This window comes from Oncorhynchus masou, chromosome 27 (genome assembly GCF_036934945.1).
Source record: "Oncorhynchus masou masou isolate Uvic2021 chromosome 27, UVic_Omas_1.1, whole genome shotgun sequence".
NCBI lineage: Eukaryota > Metazoa > Chordata > Actinopteri > Salmoniformes > Salmonidae > Oncorhynchus > Oncorhynchus masou.
In genome coordinates, this window is record NC_088238.1 from 53,791,511 (window position 1) to 53,814,255 (window position 22,745).

A 22,745-nucleotide genomic window follows, 5' to 3' on the forward strand; every position below is an offset into this window, starting at 1 on the left:
TCCAGCACCAAGCCCAACCCCAACCAGATCATGGCTCCTGGTAACAAGCCTGGCATGAACGGGGCCGCTGGCTTCCAGAAAGGACTGAGCTGTGAGAGCTGCCGTAGTGAGTATTCTGCCATACAACTTTAGTTTGTGTTTTGTGTCTGGTCTGTTGTCTGTCTGACTAACTGTAGTGAACAATCCCATGTGTGCAGTGTAGGTGATTTTGACGTATTTCTTTTTCTGGACATCTAACAGACCTCCCCTCTGTTGCAGCCGCCCAGTCAGCACAGTGGTACGCGTGGGGTCCTCCCAACATGCAGTGCAGACTGTGTGCATCCTGCTGGATCTACTGGAAGAAGTATGGAGGCCTGAAGACCCCCACACAGCTAGAGGGGGCCGCAAGATCTGGCTCAGTATGTCTGCTTTTATTAACCTGCTACCCTAAACCACTCAAATACTGGGTGCACCCCAGTAGCCTAGCTTTCCTTTATCTGCATAGGACAGGGAAGAGCGAGTTCATATCATTGTAATTTCCGAGTTCTTGGTGGCCTAGCCGGTGTTATCAGATCATTACAGCGGCAGCAGAGGAGAGGGAGCCAATGTAGACTGAGCTATTCAATCATGATATTTCGATATGTTAACACTTGGCCCCTCAGGAGTCAACCCCCCGAGGTCACATGACCCGCCAGGAAGTGCAGGGCCTGTCACCGTTCACGACTAGTGGGGGGCGGGCCAAGCTGCTGGCCAAAAACCGGCAGACGTTCATCCTGCAGACCACCAAGCTGACGCGCATTGCCCGCCGTGTCTGCACTGACATCCTGCAGCCCCGCAGCGCCGCACGCCGCCCCTACGCCTCCATCAACGCCAATGCCGTCAAGGCCGAGTGTGAGTATATGGACACGCATGAACATACACACACATTATATATATATGTGTGTATGTATATATATATACACACACACACACACACACACACACACACACACACTTTCTGTAATGCTTATGGTGTTATTTTCTCAGGTATGATAAGGCTGCCTAAAGCGACCAAGGCCCCTATAAAGAACTGCTCGATCCCTCGACCACCGCTGGCCACCATAGTGAAGGAACTGGGTAAGAAAATAGTCCAATCACAGAAGAAATGATCATTGAGATCCTGAGAGGTCTTATGACGCTGACACTCTGTGTATTTACCCACGGTTGGCACAAACACTAAAATAACTTGTGTGTAGTTTTTCTCCCTAATTGCGTTTTACGTTTCCATGCTCCAGCTGTCGAAATACAGTACCAGTTAAAACTACCTACTCATTCAAGGGTTTTTCTTTTTAGAATTTTCTACGTTGTAGAATAATGGTGAAGACATCAACACTACAAAATAACACACATGGAATCATGTATTAACCCAAAAATGTTACACAAATCAAAATATGTTCTAGATTTTAAATTCTTCAAAGTAGCCATCCTTTGCCTTGATGACAGCTTTACAGACTCTTGGCATTCTCTCAACCAGCTTCACCTGGGATGCTTTTCCAACAGTCTTGAAGGAGTTCCCACATATGCTGAGCACTTGTTGGCTGCTTTTCGTTCACTCTGCGGTCCAAATCATCCCAAACCATCTCAGTTGGGTTGAGGTCAGGTGATTGTGGAGGCCAGGTCATCTGATGCAGCACTCCATCCCTCTCCTTCTTGGTCAAATAGCCCTTACACAGACTGGATGTGTGTTTTGGGTCATTGTCCCACTAAGCGCAAACCAGATGGGATAGCATATTGCCGCAGAATGCTCTGGGTGTCATGCTGGTTAAGTGTGCCTTAAATTCTAAGTAAATCACTGACAGTGTTACCAGCAAAACACCATCACACCACCTCCTCCATGCTTCACGGTGGGAACCACACATGCAGACATCATCCGTTCGCCGCCTCTACGTCTCACAAAGACATGGCGGTTGGAACTATAAATCTCCAATTTGGACACATCAGACCAAAGGACAGATTTCCACCGGTCTAATGTCCATTGCTCATGTTTCTTGGCCCAAGCCAGTCTCTTCTTATTATTGGTGTCCTTTAGCAGTGGTTTCTTTGCAGGAATTTGGCCATGAAGGCCTGATTCACACAGTCTCCTCTGAACAGTTGATGTGGAGATGTGTCTGTTACTTGAACTTTGTAGCATTTTATTTGAGCTGGTAACTCTAATGAACTTATCCTCTAGAGCAGAGGTAACTCTGGGTCTTCCTTTCCTGTGGTGGTCCTCATGAGAGACAGTTTCATTGATGGTTTTTGCATTGTCACAATTGATTGGCTCAAACGCATTAGAAGGAAAGAAATTCCACAAATTAACTTTGAACAAGGTACACCTGACCTCCAGTGACTACCCATCCCGCATGCGGGAGAGTAATCATCGACTGACACTAATTAGCATAACGCAACGGACATAAGTATATGCTTTACAGCCAAAGCTAGACAAGCATTTGTGTAAGTTTATCGATAGCCTAGCATAGCATTTTGTCCAGCTAGCAGCAGGTAACTTGGTCACGGAAATCAGAAAAGCAATCCAATTAAATCGTTTACCTTTGATGAGCTTCGGATGTTTTCACTCACGAGACTCCCAGTTAGATAGCAAATGTTACTTTTTTCCAAAAATATTATTTTTGTAGGCGAAATAGCTCCGTTTTGTTCTTCACGTTTGGCTGAGAAATCGCCCGGAAATTGCAGTCACGAAAATGCCGAAAAATATTCCAAATTAGCTCCATAATATCGACAGAAACATGGCAAACGTTGTTTATAATCAATCCTCAAGGTGTTTTTCAAATATCCATTCGATAATATATCCGCCGGGACAATTAGTTTTTCAGTAGGACCGATTGGAATAATGGCTACCTCTGTATTTTACGCGAGAATCTCTCTGGGAGGCATCAGATGACCACTTGCACAACTTAGCCGCTTACGGGTATTCTTCAACATAAATGCGTAAAACTACGTTACAATGCTGTAGACACCTTCGGGAATGCGGAGAAAGAGTAATCTGGTTGATAGCCCATTCACTGCTCAATAGGGACGCATTTGAACGCAGTGCTTTCAAAACATGAGGCACTTCAGGATTGGATTTTTCTCAGGCTTTCGCCTGAAACATCAGTTCTGTTATACTCACAGACAATATTTTTACAGTTTTGGAAACTTTAGAGTGTTTTCTATCCAAGGCTGTCAATTATATGCATATTCCAGCATCTTGTCCTGACAAAATATCCTGTTTACTACGGGAATGTTGTTTTTCCAAAAGTGAAAATACTGCCCCCCTTGTCACAAAAGGCTTTAGTGTTAATTGAAATATATTCCAGGTGACTACCTGAAGGCAAAGGGTGGCTACTTTGAAGAATCTAAAATATATTTTCATTTAACACATTTTTTGGTTACTACGTGATTCCATATGTGTTATTTCGTAGTTTTGATGTCTTCACTATTATTCTAAAATGTAGAAAATAGTAAAAAATAAAGAAAAACCCTGGAATGAGTAGGTGTCCAAACTTTTGACTGGTACTGTGTAATTTTTATTTTTTTTACCTTAATTTTACTAGGCAAGTCAGTTAAGAACAAATTTTTATTTTCAATGACGGCCTAAGAACAGTGGGTTAACTGCCTGTTCAGGGGCTCCAACCACTAGGCTACCCTGCCGCCCCGAGCTAATGAAGCGGTATGCACTTTTATTTTAAGTGGCTTCGTTTGTGATTGGGGTTCTCCTTTCCTCTCTCCAGCCATCCAGGCTCCACTCAAGCTGAAGGCCCCCAGAGGCACCCCCACCCCCATCAACCGCAACCAGGCCAACCAGCCCCGCGGGGGATCGGCCCTGCTTGGGAAGAGGCCCTTTGACAGCAGCGTGAGTACTCCTCACACATACACAAACCACAACCTCCATTTTTACTACTTCTGTCTGTCAATCCATGCATGTGACACGGACAGGTTCTGGTTTGGTATAGACGGCCTCATTTACTGTAACCTTGGGTAGTGTCTCATGTCCCTGTCTACTCAGACTGCAGAGAGGGACAGACTGGCGCTGGTTCTGGTTCCTCTGTAACAGTGGGAGATTTACTGACCATCTGTCTATCTCCATCACCGCTGAGCATAGCAGCATGACCACAGCTTGGGCCAAGTGGCCACACACACACACACACACACACACCTCTCACCGTTCTTCTCTTATTGGTCATAGGCGTTGGCACTGCCGTTCCCCACCAATGGGAGGCCGTTCACATCAGGCATGAGGACCACCTCTCAGTCAGTGATCAAGCGTCAGAAAGTGAACCAAGGAGACGCGCCAAACCCTGTGGTTTTTGTTGCTACTAAATACACCAGGTAGGTCCTGGTCTCTGAGCGTCTGTTATTCTCTTTAGTAGCAGTCAGCTCCGGAAGATACAAATGACCTTCTGTGCTATTTGGTTGAGAAATCTGCATAGTTCTGTATTGAACACCTGACAAAGGGATCAATCTTAGTCAAAACAAATTCTCCCACTGAATTTTTTGCCATAGACCTGATTGATCCCTTAGTCAGGTGTTCAATATAGTACTATGTAGATTTCTCAACCAAAAAGCACAGAACGAAAATGATGAATGTTTAATATTGCATGTAACTTGTTTTAAAGATGAAGGTTATTCTTCTTTGCACCTGTGCACTTTGACATTAGGATGTGTTTTTATACAGGCAGCCCAATTCTGATCAGATCTTTTGCCAATAATTGGACAAAAAATTAGGTGCTACCTGTGTCAACAAAGCCTTGGACTCCTAGGTGTGCCAATGTTGATCTGAGTCCTACAGACAATTCACCGTGTGTATTCCTGTCCCCTCCAGGGCTCTGAGGAAACACCTGACCCAGTCTGAGATGCGACGGGCAGCCAGGAAACCACACCTCCCCGTCAGGGTCAAGCTGCCCCTGCCTCCCCGGCCCCTGGCTTTAGCCATTCTGCCCTCCAGCACCAGCGAGCCCATCGTCCTGGAGGACTAACCCCCCCCCCCACTGCGAAACAGGGAGGGCGCACCACCGCGCACCAACCTGCTAGTGTAGCAGCACAACCCCATACCAGTAGTTGTTTTCTCTCGTCGTATTTTTTAAATCTCGTCTTCTGTTCTGTTACCTCCCAAAAGCTGACGTGCTGCTCCCCACACACACACACACACACACACACACACACACACACACACACACGAGTGACACCCGCATGTATGCATTACATCTAGTACATGGCATCAGGTCTTTACACACACACTACGCATACACTGAGTGTACAAAACATTAGGAACACCCCCTTTTGCCCTCAGGAATGCCTCAAACCCAGCAGCGTTGCAGTTCTCGACCCACTCAAACAGTGCACCTGGCACCTACTACAATACCCTGTTCAAAGGCACTTAAATATTTTGTTTTGCCCATTCGTCCTCTGAATGGCACACATACACAATCCATGTCTCAATTGTCTCAAGGCTTAGAAATCCTTCTTTAACCCGTCTCCTCCCCTTCATCTACACTGATTGAAGTGACAACAATAAGGTATCAAAGCTTTCACCTGGTCCGTCTATGTCAGGGGTGGGCAACTCCAGTCCTCGGGGCCTGATTGCCTCCCCTGGTCTATGTCATGGAAAGAGCAGGTGTTTGTAATGTTTTGTACACTGAGTGTATACACAGACACAACACCCCCCACATACACACACTAGGCTTTGGGCTTTACTATTTTATTCTGGCTCTTTTTGCTTAATTATTTTTTGCTCCCCTTTTTTAATGGTAAAATCATTTTAACTGTGTAATTTAAAATCAGAAATATTTCTCATCCTGAAATAATGGTGATTTAAGCACACTTTATTTTTTCCCCTCCAGGTCCTTTCTTATCTGTGTAAATATTAGCAGCATTTTGAGGGGTTGACACCTAATTGTTTGGGGACTGGTAGGGGCGTGGTTGTGGGAGGGCCATGGAAATAGAAATACTAGAACCACAGCAATTTGACTAAATGTCTGTTCTAGTTATTCATATTCTATAGGGAGGGCTATGTGGGGCAGTTTTTTAGCATGTTTATGGGAAAGTCTATTTTGACCAAGGTTTCACCCACTTGTTCCATCATAGGTCTGGGAGGTTGCAGTAAAGTGCTTTGTGTGACCCATCCTTCAAGGATACTTGTCCGATCCTACTTTAAACACCCATCTTCTCTTACACCATCACATCAGGCCCCGCCCCCTCTCCACACCTAAATTAGACCTGATCCTGCCCCCTATCTCTCCACAATCCTATCAGAAGTTACGTTTGAGGGTTTGATAGTGAGGAAATCAATTCTGTTGAACCTCCCCCCCCCCGGGTATTTTTAACATTCGCAGCTTTCCACCCAACTCCCTCCCATAACCTCTAGGTGTTGAGGTCTGTTTTTCTACTTAATTGTCGTCACAATCAATTTGAGTCCTGTCTTGTTTACCATCACTTGATTGACACACTTTTTACAGTCGTTTATTTACCCATCTGGAGAGAGACAGTCGGGATCCTTCTCTGTAAATGCATTTGGGTGCATTTTGGTTTCGACTGAGAAAGACCGCTTGAGTTGCCTGGCTACCCAGCAACATCGTTCCCACTACCTGACGTTCCTTCTCCACGATGAGTCTGGATTTGCCTGCCTCCCCCGACAATTTCTAGAACGCAAACACATACTGACCGTTCTGATTGGTCCCTGAAACCTATGGGTTGGGCCAGAGCCTGCCTACATGCTGACGTTATCAACTTTGATACACTTATTGGTTAGACTATCCAATCACTGATGGATATTGTTTTGTTCAACGCCCCTCATTTTGATGTCAAACGAGCAACGTCTAGGATGGCAGTTTGAGACTGAATGAATGTAGCGACCGATAGAGCAGAGGAATTAAATTCAGGATGAGTCGTCAGGCAACCGCTTGAGTACAGCGGTCTTGTCTCTTCAATACTATGGTAGGCGAGAGGGAAAAGTAAGGGTTTAGGAAATGGTGATGTAGGTTAACAAGGTAGATGAGATTCATATTGTGTAGGTTTGGAAGATATTCAAACAGGTGGTTCTGGATGTGGATCTGATTGTTTGGGACATGCAAAATAGATACTGTTGTCTTTGAGGTCCTTATTGGGAGAAATATGGATTTGTTTTAGTGGAGTCAGAATTGAGCCATAAAAAAAAAACATTCTAGGTGTAAAACTCCATTCTTAGACAGCCCCTGTTCATTTTGTCACCTGTACCAATAAATCATATTCCTTCAGCTCCCCCAAACATAGACTAGGCCACCGCAATTATGACAATGGACTGTTTGGATCTTGGGTTTGAATGAAACTGGCAAATTATGTTACGAGCTGGTTGTTGTCAGATACTGTTGTTACTCAAGCAGCTATATGTATTGGCTTGGGTGCTGGAGTCATGTCTTTGATGGGAGTGGAATCTCCAGTGATGTCTCAACTTGTGGGTTGATTTGGTTTGAATCTTTATTTCCCCTTTTTGTGTTTATTATGAAGAAAGGGTGAGTTTAGATTAAATGAATTCTTAATTGGATATTATAATTCCTCTTTCTCCCTCAGGCTCTGTGTACAATGGCAGCCAGTATGGGGGTAGAAATTACAGATGTATAAGCAAGTTTGGTCCCAATGTGGGCTTTTGTAATGTTTCTAAAACAATTTGATGTGTTAAAATACTAATCTGAAGAAGAAAATAAAAACTTGGCCTATTGAAAAGTTTTTTATATTAAATCTTTGGGGAAGAAGGCTTGTAATTACTCCATATTGTGGAGAGGGTTAAAATACTGTACATGTGAACATTGCTCTCCATTGGGGGGGTGCAAATCAGAGCTGGTGGGAGGGATGTAGAGGGGGTTAGAATTTTGTATGTTGGAGAGAGAATTATGCTACAATTAATGGTTTTTCTCAAGTGTTTTTTATTCCAATGTCTCTGTATCCTTTTAATGTATCTTGATAAGAAAATAAAGATTTTTTTTTTCTTTGTGGTCCTATACATTTATCTGGTGTGTGCTTTTTCTGGATGTGTATGATCCAATGTTGCATAGATGTCAGTGTCAAATGTAAACACGCATGCTTCACGGGCTCTCGGGTGGCCCAGTGTTCTAAGTCACTGAATCTTCGTGCTTGAGGCGTCACTACGGACAGCCTGGTTCGATTTCAGGCTATATAACAACCGGCCGTGATTGGGAGTCCCATAGGGCGGAGCACAATTGGCCCAGCATCTTCCGGGGTTGGCCGGTGTAGTCTGTCATTGTAATTAAGAATTTGTTCATAACTGACTTGCCTAGTTAAATAATTTAATGATATCCTTTAAAATAAATGTTGTAACCTTAGACTAGTTCCGCCAAACAAGAACAATTTATTGTATTATTTTTAAACTGAATAATACTATGATCAATCATGAATACACATTGGCTGCATACACACAGGCAGCCCAATTCTGATCTTTCCCATAATTATAGGCGAACTATCTTATCTGATTGGTCAAAAGACCAATTAGTGGGAAAATATCAGAATTAGGCTGCCTGTGTAAGTAGCCAAAATGCCACACAAAGGTTTATATTTCCCCCCTAACAGACAGCATTTAATTAACAAATTACTCAGGTGTGAGGTTGACCTCCAACTGTGGTGTGAATTGACACAGAACAGAATAATTGTTTATGTACCCAATGGGCTTGACGTTCGTAATCAGGGCATTAATTGGCATATGTTTATTGCGCCAGTGCTAAGGACCAGTTCATCCGGCGCTAAAACTGCAACGTTGTCGCGGAGACTCAACGCCATTGGCCGTTGCTAATCGAATACCACCTACATTGCATCTGATTGGTGGATTCGAACGCCATACTGGCGTTTAATGTTGCACAGCTGATCCTCGTTTTAAAGGGAAGGCGGGAGTGGGAACTGGGTCAAGTTAAAAATACAGAGGACACAGGCGCAAGATACGTGCTACTTCATAACAAAGCAAGTAGGGTGGCTGGTAGTTCACTTCATTAACGGGCAGTAGGCTAGAATAGGTTTTAACATTTCTTTTGTTTCTTCGAATTTCATGCGGAAAACACAGTTCTTTAGAATTTGGCTTGGACATTGAGGTTACAGTCGAACAACAGGTGGAGAGCGTCTGGGGCACAGTCGTTGGGCAATATCTTCAATTCGTAACAATGTTTGAGGTATAGTAAAGCTTGTTTTATACTTTGTTTCAGATACTTTGATTCTTCTTCAGTAGTTTAACCTGCTTGTATTGGATTTTCGGTATTAAGAAATTGCTCTCCAAATTAGATGTGGCAGTTGATTGCCTCTTTTTTTTAATTCAACCTCTTATCCAGGTTAGTCTCATTAATACATTCTCTACTTCAAAGGACCAATGTTTGAGAAAATATTCTGTCATGTGATGAGATTAGTGTGAAGTCTTTTTTTTTTTTTTTTGGCTGCATAATTGCAGTCATTGTGGTATGTACACAGAGCTACTTGCTAGTGTACTGCTGTATTTTGACTCTCCTGACTTAGTTTCAGTGGTTCACCATCCAAATAAATCCTTTCAAACCTGATATTTAAAATGGTTCTCTACTCCTCAGAGAAGCAGTGATGACCTGCCCATGTTCCCCTACCATGAGGGACGAGATGACCTGCTCCCGAGGGAGCACTGCTCAGCTGGAGGTGGGAGAGGCATGTCCCTGGCTGAGGCCCTCCTGCCCTTAGTGGAGTCTCCCTCCCAGATCCCCTGGTTGTGCTCCACCCGCTATAAGACGGAGCTGTGCAGTCGCTATGCCGACACGGGCTTCTGCAAGTATGCTGAGCGCTGCCAGTTTGCCCATGGCCTCCACGACCTCCATGTGCAGTCCCGCCACCCCAAATACAAGACGGAACTGTGCCGCACCTTCCACACGGCAGGCTACTGCGTCTATGGCACCCGCTGCCTGTTTGCCCACACTGCCAAGGAACAGCGCCCCCCCCACCGCCGGCGCCGCAACATCCCCTGCCGCACCTTCCGCTCATTCGGTGTGTGCCCCTTTGGCACACGCTGCAACTTCCTGCACATTGACGGTGATGGCGGCCTGGAGTCCCCAGACAGCGCTCCTGAGAAGGCCCCCATTGCCAGGCCCCAACCACAATCCCAGGACTGGAAGCCCCGTGGGGCCCTGTGCCGCACCTTTAGCTCCTTTGGCTTCTGCCTCCACGGCACCCGCTGCTGCTTCCAACATGGCCTGCCGAGCAGCATCCAGGGGGGTGCCCGCACCCATCTGCTGTCCCTAGCTTCAGACAGGTTCTCATCTCCCTGCTCCTCATCCTCCTCCTCTCCACCATCTGGACTGCCCTCCCCGGTCTGGCCTGATGATTCATCCACCCCGCTGAACAACCCCGTGGCCCACAATGCCTTCACCTTCTCCAGCCAGCTGAATGATGTGCTGCTGCCTCTGGCCCTCAGGCTCCAGCAGCTGGACAACAGCCAGGCCATGGAGGCTGCCTGCAACATGCAGGGTGTCTGGGGGAACAAGCTTTAGTCACTCGTCAAGAATGGTATTGTAACTAATGTGATGTATAGTCAGCCTACTGTATATTGTGATGTTTGCTATGATCTTGGAAGCCATATGTATTTTAATAGGGGGTGGTGCAAGTGTCTTTTGGGATGTTCCATGTGACGATCTTCAATGTTCGTTTGGAGAGACTGATTACTGTCCTGCATTACAATTTGTATGGCCTCATTGGTGTTCTGACTGACCCACTCTTTTTTTGTATATGTAGATTAGGCCTTGTAACTGTACATTTTAATGAGGTTATACATGTTTATTTATGAGTTTTAATGTAAGTTTTTATTTATTGTGATACTTCTGCCTTGAATAAACCACAATTTTTAATTACTTGCCCTTCATTCACTGAACTAGCCAGAACTTTTCACTGCTATCATGATTCCATTTTAGTAATCTGTTTTCTATTTTTGGCCAATGGGTATCTCCCTTTACCATGTCTGGGTAGGCTTTAATTACCTAAATTATGCTCTTAATGTAGACTTCCCTAACTGTACTTGACATTTGGGATGCAAGCCCCATTTGACTTGGCCTGCACTAAAAGGGCATGATCTTCTTCCCTTCCTGACTGCTACTGGCCTTAATTTTAAACGACTACTTGCAATCACTCGATTCCTTGAACGTGCTTGATTGCACTGACTGAAGACTTAGCTCATTGTATCTTAATACAGTCTTAAGCTCAAAATAATCAATTCAAACGGGGAAGCGTTTTGCTGAGCTTGGTCAATTTGACAGCTGTGTGGCTGCACTATGCATTTAAACCACCGCCAGGAGGGTCTTCCTTTTAAATTAAAGGGCGGGGGCTTGGTGGTCGGCGTGATGGACAATTCCTGATCTGCTAAGTGAGCAAGTCTGGAATTGTCTGTGTCGCTTTGCACATCGCTTGGCATTGGTGCACGCAAAGTGGCTAGTTTACGACATAACAAACAAAAGCTTACACAAGTTGCACCTGTGGTTTATTTTTCAGCCATTTCCACGAGGCGGCGCTGTAAGCATGGTGGACAGGGAGCAGAGGCGCGTCACTGAAGCGTACGAGTCAAACTCATGAGTCATGGCCGAAAGTGCGCGAGTTAAGCTTAGTGACGATGTGGCTGCTTTGCTGGCTGAAGATGTCTGCTCCCGGCTTAGGGAAGCCACACAGTTACATAATGCAGTTAAATCGATGGCGTTAGTGTGGCCAGAAGCGAATATATATTTTTAAACTAACGAGACGAGGCACAATCTCTAAGCCAAAGAGATTCGCTGCTGAAATGTCCAACCGATGTGGAGAACAAGCATCCAAGGACGTTCATCCGCAGGGACGGACGAACCCCCGCTCGCTGGTTCTCGCAGTGAAGATGGCGAACCGGATGAGTCCGAGTCGTTCAGTTCCACCGATGATGACAGCTCCCTGGGTGGACAAGAACAGGTGGTCGCACCAGGCTTAGCCACACCTCCAAACAATGCGGGCAGAGACCCTACTATCTGAGACCCGGACTCAGATTCGTCGCGATATGAATGGATCTTTACGGGATATGTTAGTGCAGGCTGGGCCATAGCAGGATAAGGTAGGGAATTTGAGAGTTGAGGGGCAACGAAAATGTTCGATGGCCAACTACAATATGAGGATGGCGAGAGAGTTGGAGATACCATGGCTCGTTAATTCCAAGCAAAATGATGCGGCCTTCTATCGATGCCCAAGCCCAACGGGCTATTGACAGAGAGACTCTCCATTGGCAGTATGTGCTGCAGAGGCTCATAGCCCTGATATGTGTAATGGCCACCCAAAACATTGCGCTACGTAGGACCAGGCTGACCGAGCCAAATAATGTGAACTTTCTGAAGTTCTGGATTTCTTTGATTCGATTTCAGGACCATGGACAGCTACCGAGAGAAAACATCGCTGACTGCAATGCAGCATCACAGCAGAGGGAAGAGACCACTCTAGGCGGGCCACGAATTGAAGAAATGCTGAAATGTATGTTGGACAATCAATTCGGTATGTAAATAAACCATATTTGGTAAGACTGGGTCATTGACAGAAAGCGTATTTTCCACTGCTCCAGCAAAACGAGGCCCGCCATGCATTTATGAAAGCACTTGTTTCCAAAGCTCAAATGATCTCACTCCTTTTACAGTTCTAAAGGAATATTAAATGATATGTTAAATAAAAGTGTAATTTGCAACATTGTAACTCTGATGCAGGGGTTAAAGTAATATTATTTTTTGCCTGGTAAGGGACCTCCTATATGTTCACGCGCGCACCAACTATTTTTATGGGCCAAATCATATAATTACATGTAGAATTGGAGCCTATTTCGTCCTATTCAAAAACGTGGTAGGCCTACCTGTTTGACAAATACTATTATGCTATCCATAGATGTCGGTATAGCCAAATCCTCCAATACTGTCCCATGCACTCCTTAAATATATATCAAGTCAGAAGTTTACACTTAAGTTGGAGTCATTAAAACTCGTTTTTCAACCACTCCACACATTTCTTGTTAACAAACTATAGTTTTGGCAAGTCCGTTAGGACATCTACTTTGTGTGTGACACAAGTAATTTGTCCTACAATTGTTTACAGACATATTTTTTCACTTATAACTCACTGTATCACAATTCCAGTGGGTCAGAAGTTCACATACACTAAATTGACTGTGCCTTTAAACAGCTTGGAAAATTCCAGAAAATGATGTCATGACTTTAGAAGCTTCTGATAGGCTAATTGAAGTCAATTGGAGGTGTACTTGTGGATGTATTTCAAGGCCTACCTTCAAACTCAGTGCCTCTTTGCTTGACATCATGGGGAAATCAAAAGAAATTAGCCAAGACCTCAGAAAAAATGTGTAGACCTCCACAAGTCTGGTTCATCCTTGGGAGCAATTTCCAAACTCCTGAAGGTACCACGTTCATCTGTACAAACAACAGTACACAAGTGTAAATACCATGGGACCACACAGCCGTCATACCGCTCAGGAGGGAGAAGCGTTCTGTCTCCTAGAGATGAACATACTTTGGTGCGGAAAGTGCAAATCAATCCCAGAGCAACAGCAAAGGACCTTGTGAAGATGCCGGAGGAAACGGGTACAAAAGTATCTATATCCACAGTAAAACGAGTCCTATATCAACATAACCTGATAGGCCGCTCAGCAAAGAAGAAGCCACTGCTCCAAAACTGCCATAAAAAAGCCAGACAACGATTTGCAACTGCACATGGTGATAAAGATTGTACTTTTTGGAGAAATGTCCTCTGGTCTGATGAAACAAAAATGGAACTGTTTGGCCATAATGACCATCGTTATGTTTGGAGGAAAAAGGCGGAGGCTTGCATGCCGAAGTACACCATCCCAACCGTGAAGCACGGGGATGGCAGCATCATGTTGTGGGGGTGCTTTGCTGTAGGAGGGACTGGTGCACATCACAAAATAGATGGCATCATGAGGGAGGAAAATTCTATGGATATATTGAAGAAACATCTTCAGACATCAGTCAGGAAGTTCAAGCTTGATCGCAAATGGGTCTTCCAAATGGGCAATGACCACAAGCATACTTCCAAAGCCACCATATAAAAGTCAAATCAATGCACATTCTGTGTTTATGAGATGTTGTAACATTTATAGTGACTATGATTTGTTCTCCTACTTGTGAACATGTCTTACTGTATCTGATAGGAAAGGGAACCTGGAAGTTTAAGATACAGGTAAGGGCTCTGAGTAAATGTGAACATTGAGTGAGATTTACTCCCATAGCTTTTGCAGAGTTGTTGAGCCCTCTTTTTGCCCTCCTTCAAATTATCCGGTGCTGTACAAACTCTCTCTGAGCATCTACTTAAGTACAATCAGCCTATCACCTGGCTCATACTAGGAGAGGACCCACCCCTTATGAAAGCACACTACAGTTTTCCCCTGAGATCTCCATGGAATACAACTCAATTGAATGGAGAAACTGTTGAAATCGCTCTAACATGTAATCCATGGAGGATTAATTTATGTATTCTACATGTGGCTTTGCTGGGTCTCCAGTCCAACTGTAAGACTGCTTCCCTCCTGCAATAGTTTGTACATGTCATCATGTCATCATGTCATCCACCCTTCTCTCCACCCCCCCCCCCCCCCCGGGTGAAGTCTGTTCTCCTCTCATCCACTCCTCTCTCCACTCTGCCACCCTAGGTGAAGTCTGAGCCATGAACGAGAGCAGCTTAACTGCGTTCTCCATATGGTGAAGAGCCTGGTTCAGAACCTTTACCTGTACCTCGGCTTGTACGTACGCATCCTGGTGTCCAGCGTCGTGTACTGCATCCTGGAGCCGCTGGCCGCCTCCAACTCCCTCAACGACCACTGGACCCTTAGGGAGTACGCAGCTCTGTGGGTCACCCACATGTTCTGGTATGTTATCCAGCTCTCAATACACGGGGCCCTGAAAGTTATGTTCCCAGTGTCGTCCTCCTCTCCCTTTATACCAATCTGATATTCATGTGTTGTGTGGCTCTGTCGGGAGAGCATGGCGCTTGCAACTGCTAGGGTAAGGGCTCAATTCCCACTGGGTCTACCCATACATATAACTGTATGCACGCATGACTTAAGTCACTTTGGATAAAAGTGTCTGCTAAATAACATATATTTTATTGTGTGACCTTGACATTAGACACCAAACGGAAGTCAGACACCACACCGATCCATCCTGTTAAGATGTCTTATCATTTCCTCTACACAAGATGGTGGAGTAGAAACATGGCCATACTTCAACCATTGATCTAATTCCCTTCTAAACCCGTGTCTTTGCCAGGACCCATGGAGACCTGGTCAGTGGTCTGTACCACCAGATTCTGCTGTCTCTGCAGAAGGTTCTGTCAAACCCGGTCCGCCCACTGTGTTCTCACTGTGGAGTTGTAGGGGGCTACATGCACTTAGAGGAAATGTATTCACCTCCCATCCATCTTGATTATCTATGTATGAAAATAGAATTTCTTTCATTTAGAGATCCTTGGCTTTGTTGATCACTGTGTGTGTTGTCTGTCTTTGTAGGCTATTGAGCGAGTTAAATACCCTTACCTGCAAGTTGTCCTGGATGACTACTCTGTCTCCAATGCCCAGGTGAAAGCAGACAGACACAAGTCTATGGAGCAATCCTGGTGAGTACAGCAGACCAAGTCACTGAATCTGAAATGTTTTCTGTGATGCAAACAGAGCTGTCCAAAGTAATACAAGAGAATCCCAATAACGAATTGTTACAAATTGCATTTATGTATGACCTTTCACCCAATCTCAAAGCACTTTGCATTTTTATGTTGGTTAAACTCCCTGTCAACCACCAAGTATCAATGCCCTCTCTGTCCTGCAGGTGGCAGTGGACCACCTGCTAAAAATTAGAGCCCTGTCTCTGTCCCTGCCAGCAGAGGGGGGCGGCAGCACCCAGCCACGCTTCGGCAGTGTTGTTTCCGCCGGGCCCAGCCTCTCTCCGAGGCCACCCTGGGCATCGCCATTCCCCTGCAGGCACCTGGGGGAGCTGGAACCCCCTGGAATGACTGGACCACATCCCCCTGCCCGCCATGTACTGTGAGCAGGTGGTTAAGAGGGTTGGGCTAGTAACCAAAAGGTTGTTGGTTCGAATCACCGAGCCGACGAGGTGAAATTCTCTGTCTGTGCCTTTGAGCAACACACTCAAGTCTAATTGCACCTGTAAAGCACAGCTGTCGCTATTTGATATTTGATATTATTTATAAATATTTGATTTAGTTGCATATATTATTAAGTTGCATACAATAACTGTACAATTTACAATGCACTTCTCAGTGCAAACAGGTAATTACTTTCTATCATCTTACACATTGTCCTTGGGATTGGTGGACAGTCAAACTGAAAGGAAGCAACTTCTATTGCTTAGGGATGGATTGACATTTACATAATGGGTACCTGATTGAAAATGTGGGAGGTTCATGCTTTTAATATTTCAGTCAAGGGGTTTCATTTAAAAAAAATCTAGTCCAGGGGAGGGTCATGTCATTTATGAAATGTCAATATTTTTCAGTTGCTTATTAGGCTATATGTACACATCTGCATTGTTTGCTGTTTGGGGTTTTGGTCTGGGTTTCTGAACAGCACTTTGTGACATCTGCTGATGTAAAAAAGGCTTTATAAATACATTTGATTGTGTTGGAGTTTATTTCTTCCTATTTAAGAAATAACAGGTAGGCTGCTAAATCCATAGATTTGTCAGTCAATGCCTCCACCCACAATGCACTCTTTAAATAGCCTATCTCCGTGTCAGTGAACTGACAGGCTTTCTGAGTCTTTTAGGTGAGCCTACTCATTTGGCTCCACACCGCTCTTCACTTCAAAATGCTTAAAAGTGACAAGCCCTGATCTGTTTCACCTGTCTTTGTGCTTGTCTCCACCCCCCTCCAAGTGTCGCCCCATTATCCCCTGTGTATTTATACCGGTGTTCTCTGTTTGTCTGTTGCCAGTTGGTTTTGTTCTGACCGTTCTGCCTGACCTGACACTGAGCCTGCTGTCCTGGACCTTCCACCCTCTCTGGATTTTTGACCCTGCCTGCCTTGACCTGTCGTTTGCCTGCCACTGTTTAAGGAATAAACTTTTGTTTCTTCAACATTGTCTTCACATGGGTCAAACCTTAAAACGTGAAAAAAAAGTCTACCTAGAATCCTAGATATAGCAAATGTAAAGCCCAAAAGGTAGGCTACTGTTATGTCAGATCTTGAAATGTGTTTTCAAATACATTTTGACCTGTCTTAATTTTTTTATTTAAAAAAAAAAATACTACTTTTTTCTTAACACACTGAAAAAATTTGCGTGGACCAGATTGACCGTTCTCCCCACTATTTTTTGTTTCTTCAGTTAAGATTCACAAGTATTTTGTATCTGCAGAAAAAGCCCTGGACCTCCACATCCAGCTTCTTCACCTGTGGGATCGTCTGAGACCAGCCACCCGGACAGCTGATGAAACTGGGTTTGCACAACCAAGGAATTTCTGTAAAAACTGTCAGAAAACATCTCAAGGAAGCTCCTCCGTGTGCTCGTTGTCCTCACCAGGGTCTTTACCTGACTGCAGTTCGGCATCGTAACCGACTTCCGTGGGCAAATGCTCACCTTCGATGGCCGCTGGAGAAGTGTGCTCTTCGCGGATGAATCCCGGTTTCAACTTTCCCGGGCAGATGGCGTCGTGTGAGCGAGTGGTTTGCTGGTGTCAACGTTGTGAAAAGTGCCCGGTGGTGGTGGGGTTATGGTATGGGCAAAGCATAAGCTATAGACAACAAACACAATTGCATTTTATAGATGGCAATTGTAATGCACAGAGATACCATGACGAGATCCTGAGGCCCATTGTTGTGCCATTCATCAGCCGCCATTACCTCATGTTTCAGCATGATAATGCACAACACCGTGTTGCAAAGATCTGTACACAACTCCTGGAACCTGAAAATGTCCCTGGCCTGCATACTCACCAGACATGTCACCCATTGAGCATGTTTGGGATGCTCTGGATCAAGGTGTACGACAGCGTGTTCCAGTTCCCGCCAATATCCAGCAACTTTGCACAGAGGAGTGGGTCAACATTCCACAGGCGACAATCAACAGGCTGAGCAACTCTATGCGAAGGAGATGGCACATGGTGGTCATGCCAGATACTGACTGGTTTTCTGATCCACGCCCGACCTTTGAAAAAAAAGGTATGTGACTGATCGATGCATATCTGTATTCCCAGTCATGTGACATCCATCTATTAGGGCCTAATGAATTTATTTCAATTGACTGATTTCTTTGTATCAACTGAAAATCTTTGAAATAGTTGTGTTGTGTACATCGGCCCTAAAGCAGTCTCTTGAACAGCATACAGTACTCTACACTATCCTCAATAACAAACTACAACAAGCAAGAGCCTGACATTCAACCTACCCCATCCTCAGAACTATAGATGGGGCAAGCAAGCCTACATATCTACTCTATTCCGAGGTAACCAGGACACGGTTCCCAACTCTCCCCATTAGCATTACATTTCAGTCATTCAAAGACATCGAAATATACAGTATATGGTGATTTGGTCCTCTGTACTGCTATAGCAGTACAGCTAATAGTCTTCCTCTTGGGGATGAATACATATAATTATTTGTTTATAACAACTTTAACAGATATGTGAATATGACCACCAGATGGTAATCTAGTCTACACGTAGGCCGCTAAGGGCCATTAAAGTCATCTTGATTGTAAATATGTTTAAAAGATTATATATTCATAGTCAACAGAAAATATTTATTTGGACTATGTAGAATGATGTAAATAATGTGATGCGGTGATTTTCTTTTATGAATGTAAAACCCGTAGAAGGGTTGTGTTTGTGTATTCTGCCTGTGTTTGTATATTCTGCCTGTGTTTGTGTATTCTGCCTGTGTTTGAGTATTCTGCCTGTGTTTGAGTATTCTGCCTGTGTTTGAGTATTCTGCCTGTGTTTGAGTATTCTGCCTGTGTTTGAGTATTCTGCCTGTGTTTGAGTATTCTGCTTGCGTTTGTGTATTCTGCCTGTGTTTGTGTATTCTGCCTGTGTTTGAGTATTCTGCCTGTGTTTGAGTATTCTGCTTGCGTTTGTGTATTCTGCCTGTGTTTGTGTATTCTGCCTGTGTTTGTATTCTGCCTGTGTTTGTGTATTCTGCCTGTGTTTGTGTATTCTGCCTGTGTTTGTGTATTCTGCCTGTGTTTGTGTATTCTGTTTGTGTATTCTGCCTGCGTTTGTGTATTCTGCCTGCGTTTGAGTATTCTGCCTGTGTTTGTGTATTCTGCCTGTGTTTGAGTATTCTGCCTGTGTTTGTGTATTCTGCCTGTGTTTGTGTATTCTGCCTGTGTTTGTGTATTCTGCCTGTGTTTGTGTATTCTGCCTGTGTTTGTGTATTCTGCCTGTGTTTGTGTATTCTGCCTGTGTATTCTGCCTGCGTTTGTGTATTCTGCCTGCGTTTGAGTATTCTGCCTGCGTTTGAGTATTCTGCCTGCGTTTGAGTATTCTGCCTGTGTTTGAGTATTCTGCCTGTGTTTGTGTATTCTGCCTGTGTTTGTGTATTCTGCCTGTGTTTGAGTATTCTGCCTGTGTTTGAGTATTCTGCCTGTGTTTGAGTATTCTGCCTGTGTTTGAGTATTCTGCCTGTGTTTGAGTATTCTGCCTGTGTTTGTGTATTCTGCCTGTGTTTGTGTATTCTGTTTGTGTATTCTGCCTGCGTTTGTGTATTCTGCCTGCGTTTGTGTATTCTGTTTGTGTATTCTGCCTGCGTTTGAGTATTCTGCCTGCGTTTGAGTATTCTGCCTGCGTTTGAGTATTCTGCCTGCGTTTGTGTATAGACACTGTCTTTCTACATCCTGTGTGTTTTAAAAAGATAAGAGATAAAAGTATCTGAGAAGCCAGATAGTCTTAACAATAACTAACAGACAGTCTTAACAATAACTAATAACAGACAGTCTTAACAATAACAGACAGTCTTAACAATAACTAATAACAGACAGTCTTAACAATAACTAATAACAGACACAATTGGTATTTGCAGGGCCAGCTGTGCTATCTCAAATAAAATAAAAACACATTTTATTGGTCGCATACACATGGTTAGCAGATGTTAATGTGAGTGTAGCAAAATGCTTGTTTTCTGACCGTGCAGTAATATATAACAAGTAATTTAAGAATTTCACAACAACTACCTTATACACACAAGTGTAAAGGAATGAATATGTACATATACATATGTGGATGAGTGATGGCCGAACAGCATAGGCAAGATGCAGTAGATGGTATAGAGTACAGTATATACATATGAGATGAGTCATGTAGGATATGTAAACATTATATAAAGTGGTATTGTTTAAGTGACTAGTGATACCTTTATTACATCCAATTATTATTTATTAAAGTGGCTAGAGATTGAGTCAGTATGTTGGCAGAAGCCACTCAATGTTAGTGATGGCTGTTTGACAGTCTGATGGCCTTGAGATAGCTGTTTTTCAGTCTCTCGGTCCCTGCTTTGATGCACCTGTACTGACCTCGCTTTCTGGATGATAGCGGGGTGAACAGGCAGTGGCTCGGGTGGTTGTTGTCCTTGATGATCTTTATGGCCTTCCTGTGACATTGGGTGGTGTAGGTGTCCTGGAGGGCAGGTAGTTTGCCCCCGGTGATGTGTTGTGCAGACCTCACTACCCTCTGGAGAGCCTTACGGTTGTGGGCGGAGCAGTTGCCGTACCAGGTGGTGATACAGCCCGACAGGATGCTCTCGATTGCGCATCTGTAAAAGTTTGTGAGTGCTTTTGGTGATAAGCCGAATTTCTTCAGCCTCCTGAGGTTGAAGAGGCGCTGCTGCGCCTTCTTCACGGCGCTGTCTGTGTGGATGGACCAATTCAGTTTGTCCGTGATGTGTACGCCGAGGAACTTAAAACTCACTACCCTCTCCACTACTGTCCCATCGATGTGGATAGGGGGGTGCTCCCTCTGCTGTTTCCTGAAGTGACTGGACATTGGCGAGTAGTATACTTGGGAGTGGGCGGTGTGCCCGTCTACGGAGCCTGACCAGAAGACCGCTCTGTCTGCCCCTTCTGCGGCGCTGTTGTTTTGGGTCGCCTACTGGGATCCGATCCATTGTCCTGGGTGGTAGGCCAAACAGAGGATCCGCTTCGGGAAAGTCGTATTCCTGGTCTGTAACGGCTGTCGTGGGAAGAAGGTGAGGACCAAAGTGCAGCGTGGGAAGTGTTCATCTTATTTAATGAAAACTGAACACTGAATAACAAAACAACAAAGAAACAACCGGAACAGTTCTGTCTGGTGCAGACACACAAAGACTGAAAACAACCACCCACAAAACACAATCGAAAACAGGCTACCTAAATATGGTTCTCAATCAGGGACAACGATTGACAGCTGCCTCTGATTGAGAACCATACCAGGCCAAACACAGAAATAGAAAATCATAGAAAAACTAACATAGACAACCCACCCAACTCACGCCCTGACCATACTCAAACAAAAGACAAAACAAAGGAACTCAGGTCAGAACGTGACATGGTCGTAATGTTGGTAAGTTGATATTGCTCTTATATCCAATAGTTCCCCCAGGCTGTAAGTAAGACGACTTCAGATTTCCTGGGGTAACAGTGTAAGAAATAATACATAAAAAAACAAAATACTGCATAGTTTCCTAAGAATGCTTTGTGTCATGAGAAACAAAGCATTTTCATTTCTCCAACTCCATACTATGACTCAAAACTAACAAGAATGGCATGCCTATAGGTACTCCAGAAACAATTGTGGTTAGAATCGAAGTCCTACACTTTGCTATTACAAGTGGTAGTCATCTAAAGGACTGACAATACAGTCAGTCCCTAATGAATGCAATGGCTTAGGACTGTCATGTTCACGAATGCACAAAACAGTTGTGGTGTAAGTTTTCCTTATCCATAGTTGAACCCTATTTTCATTCTGGGCATGCTCTGTACATGTTTTTCTTGCAGTTTTATAATGTACCTTTCTTTTACCAAATCAAATGGGAACTGTACCCTATCTTGGGAGAGGAGCTCTCTGATGACGCTTTGTCATTGACAGCAGCCCAGTTAGTGGTAGTTCTGCCCTGCTTAGACTCTGTTTCTGTGTGAAAGAGTGAGGGCCCGTGGACCATGACTCAGAGCCTGTGCCCAGTACTGGCAACCCTGCCCTGGCACCCCACCAGCCAGCTGCCCAGCCTCCTAGGCACCCACATTGCCTCTCTAAACACATCATCCACAGCAGTGCTTATTAGGTCATTCTCTTGAATTAGGTCATTGTGAGGGTGTTAAACTGGATGTGGGTATGCATTGAGGTGGTATCTTCCTAGTTATCATTGGATATAGGAATATGTTTATGATGTAATCTCACTGTTGCTGAGATTTGTAATATGGGTATGAGATTGTGTTCGGTCTTTTCAGTTCTGTCTATATGAATGATATACAGATTTTAAGATGACGACACGACCGGAATATCGATAAGGCCAGCAGCATACCACCCTGCATACCACTGCTGGCTTGTTTCTGAAGCTAAGCAGGGTTGGTCTTGGTCAGTTCCTGGGTGGGAGACCAGATGCTGCTGGAAGTGGTGTTGGAGTGCCAGTAGGAGGCACTCTTTCCTCTGGTCTAAAAAATATCCCAATCCCCCAGGGTGCCGTCTTTCGGATGGGACGTTAAACCGGTGTCCTGGCTCTCTGAGGTCATTAAAGATTCCATGGCACTTATTGTAAGAGTAGGGGTG

At 44.5% G+C, this 22,745-nt stretch overlaps 2 protein-coding genes and 1 pseudogene across 3 annotated transcripts in view; all 3 read left to right on the forward strand.

Moving 5' to 3' along the window:
* Window positions 1-7,972, forward strand: part of LOC135516415 (metastasis-associated protein MTA2-like) — a 31,792-nt gene extending 23,820 nt beyond the window's left edge. The window contains exons 12-18 of one of the 2 annotated variants that reach the window (XM_064940716.1): window positions 6-106; window positions 241-398; window positions 642-870; window positions 1,006-1,095; window positions 3,729-3,850; window positions 4,184-4,326; window positions 4,820-7,972. In XM_064940716.1, coding sequence (XP_064796788.1) covers window positions 6-106; window positions 241-398; window positions 642-870; window positions 1,006-1,095; window positions 3,729-3,850; window positions 4,184-4,326; window positions 4,820-4,973 — 997 coding nt within the window. In that variant the 3' untranslated portion in view covers window positions 4,974-7,972. The remainder of the gene's footprint in view (window positions 1-5; window positions 107-240; window positions 399-641; window positions 871-1,005; window positions 1,096-3,728; window positions 3,851-4,183; window positions 4,327-4,819) is intronic. The other variant, XM_064940717.1, reaches the window with a different exon arrangement.
* A 1,073-nt stretch (window positions 7,973-9,045) lies between these two features.
* Window positions 9,046-10,478, forward strand: cth1 (cysteine three histidine 1). The gene is made up of 2 exons (XM_064939143.1): window positions 9,046-9,146; window positions 9,552-10,478. Exons 1-2 carry the CDS (start codon window positions 9,138-9,140, stop codon window positions 10,476-10,478), a joined length of 936 nt encoding a protein of 311 aa, XP_064795215.1. The 5' UTR covers window positions 9,046-9,137.
* Window positions 10,479-11,763: 1,285 nt separating this feature from the next.
* On the forward strand, window positions 11,764-16,636 carry LOC135515527 (TAF6-like RNA polymerase II p300/CBP-associated factor-associated factor 65 kDa subunit 6L; annotated as a pseudogene).
* The last annotated feature ends 6,109 nt before the right edge of the window (window positions 16,637-22,745 follow it).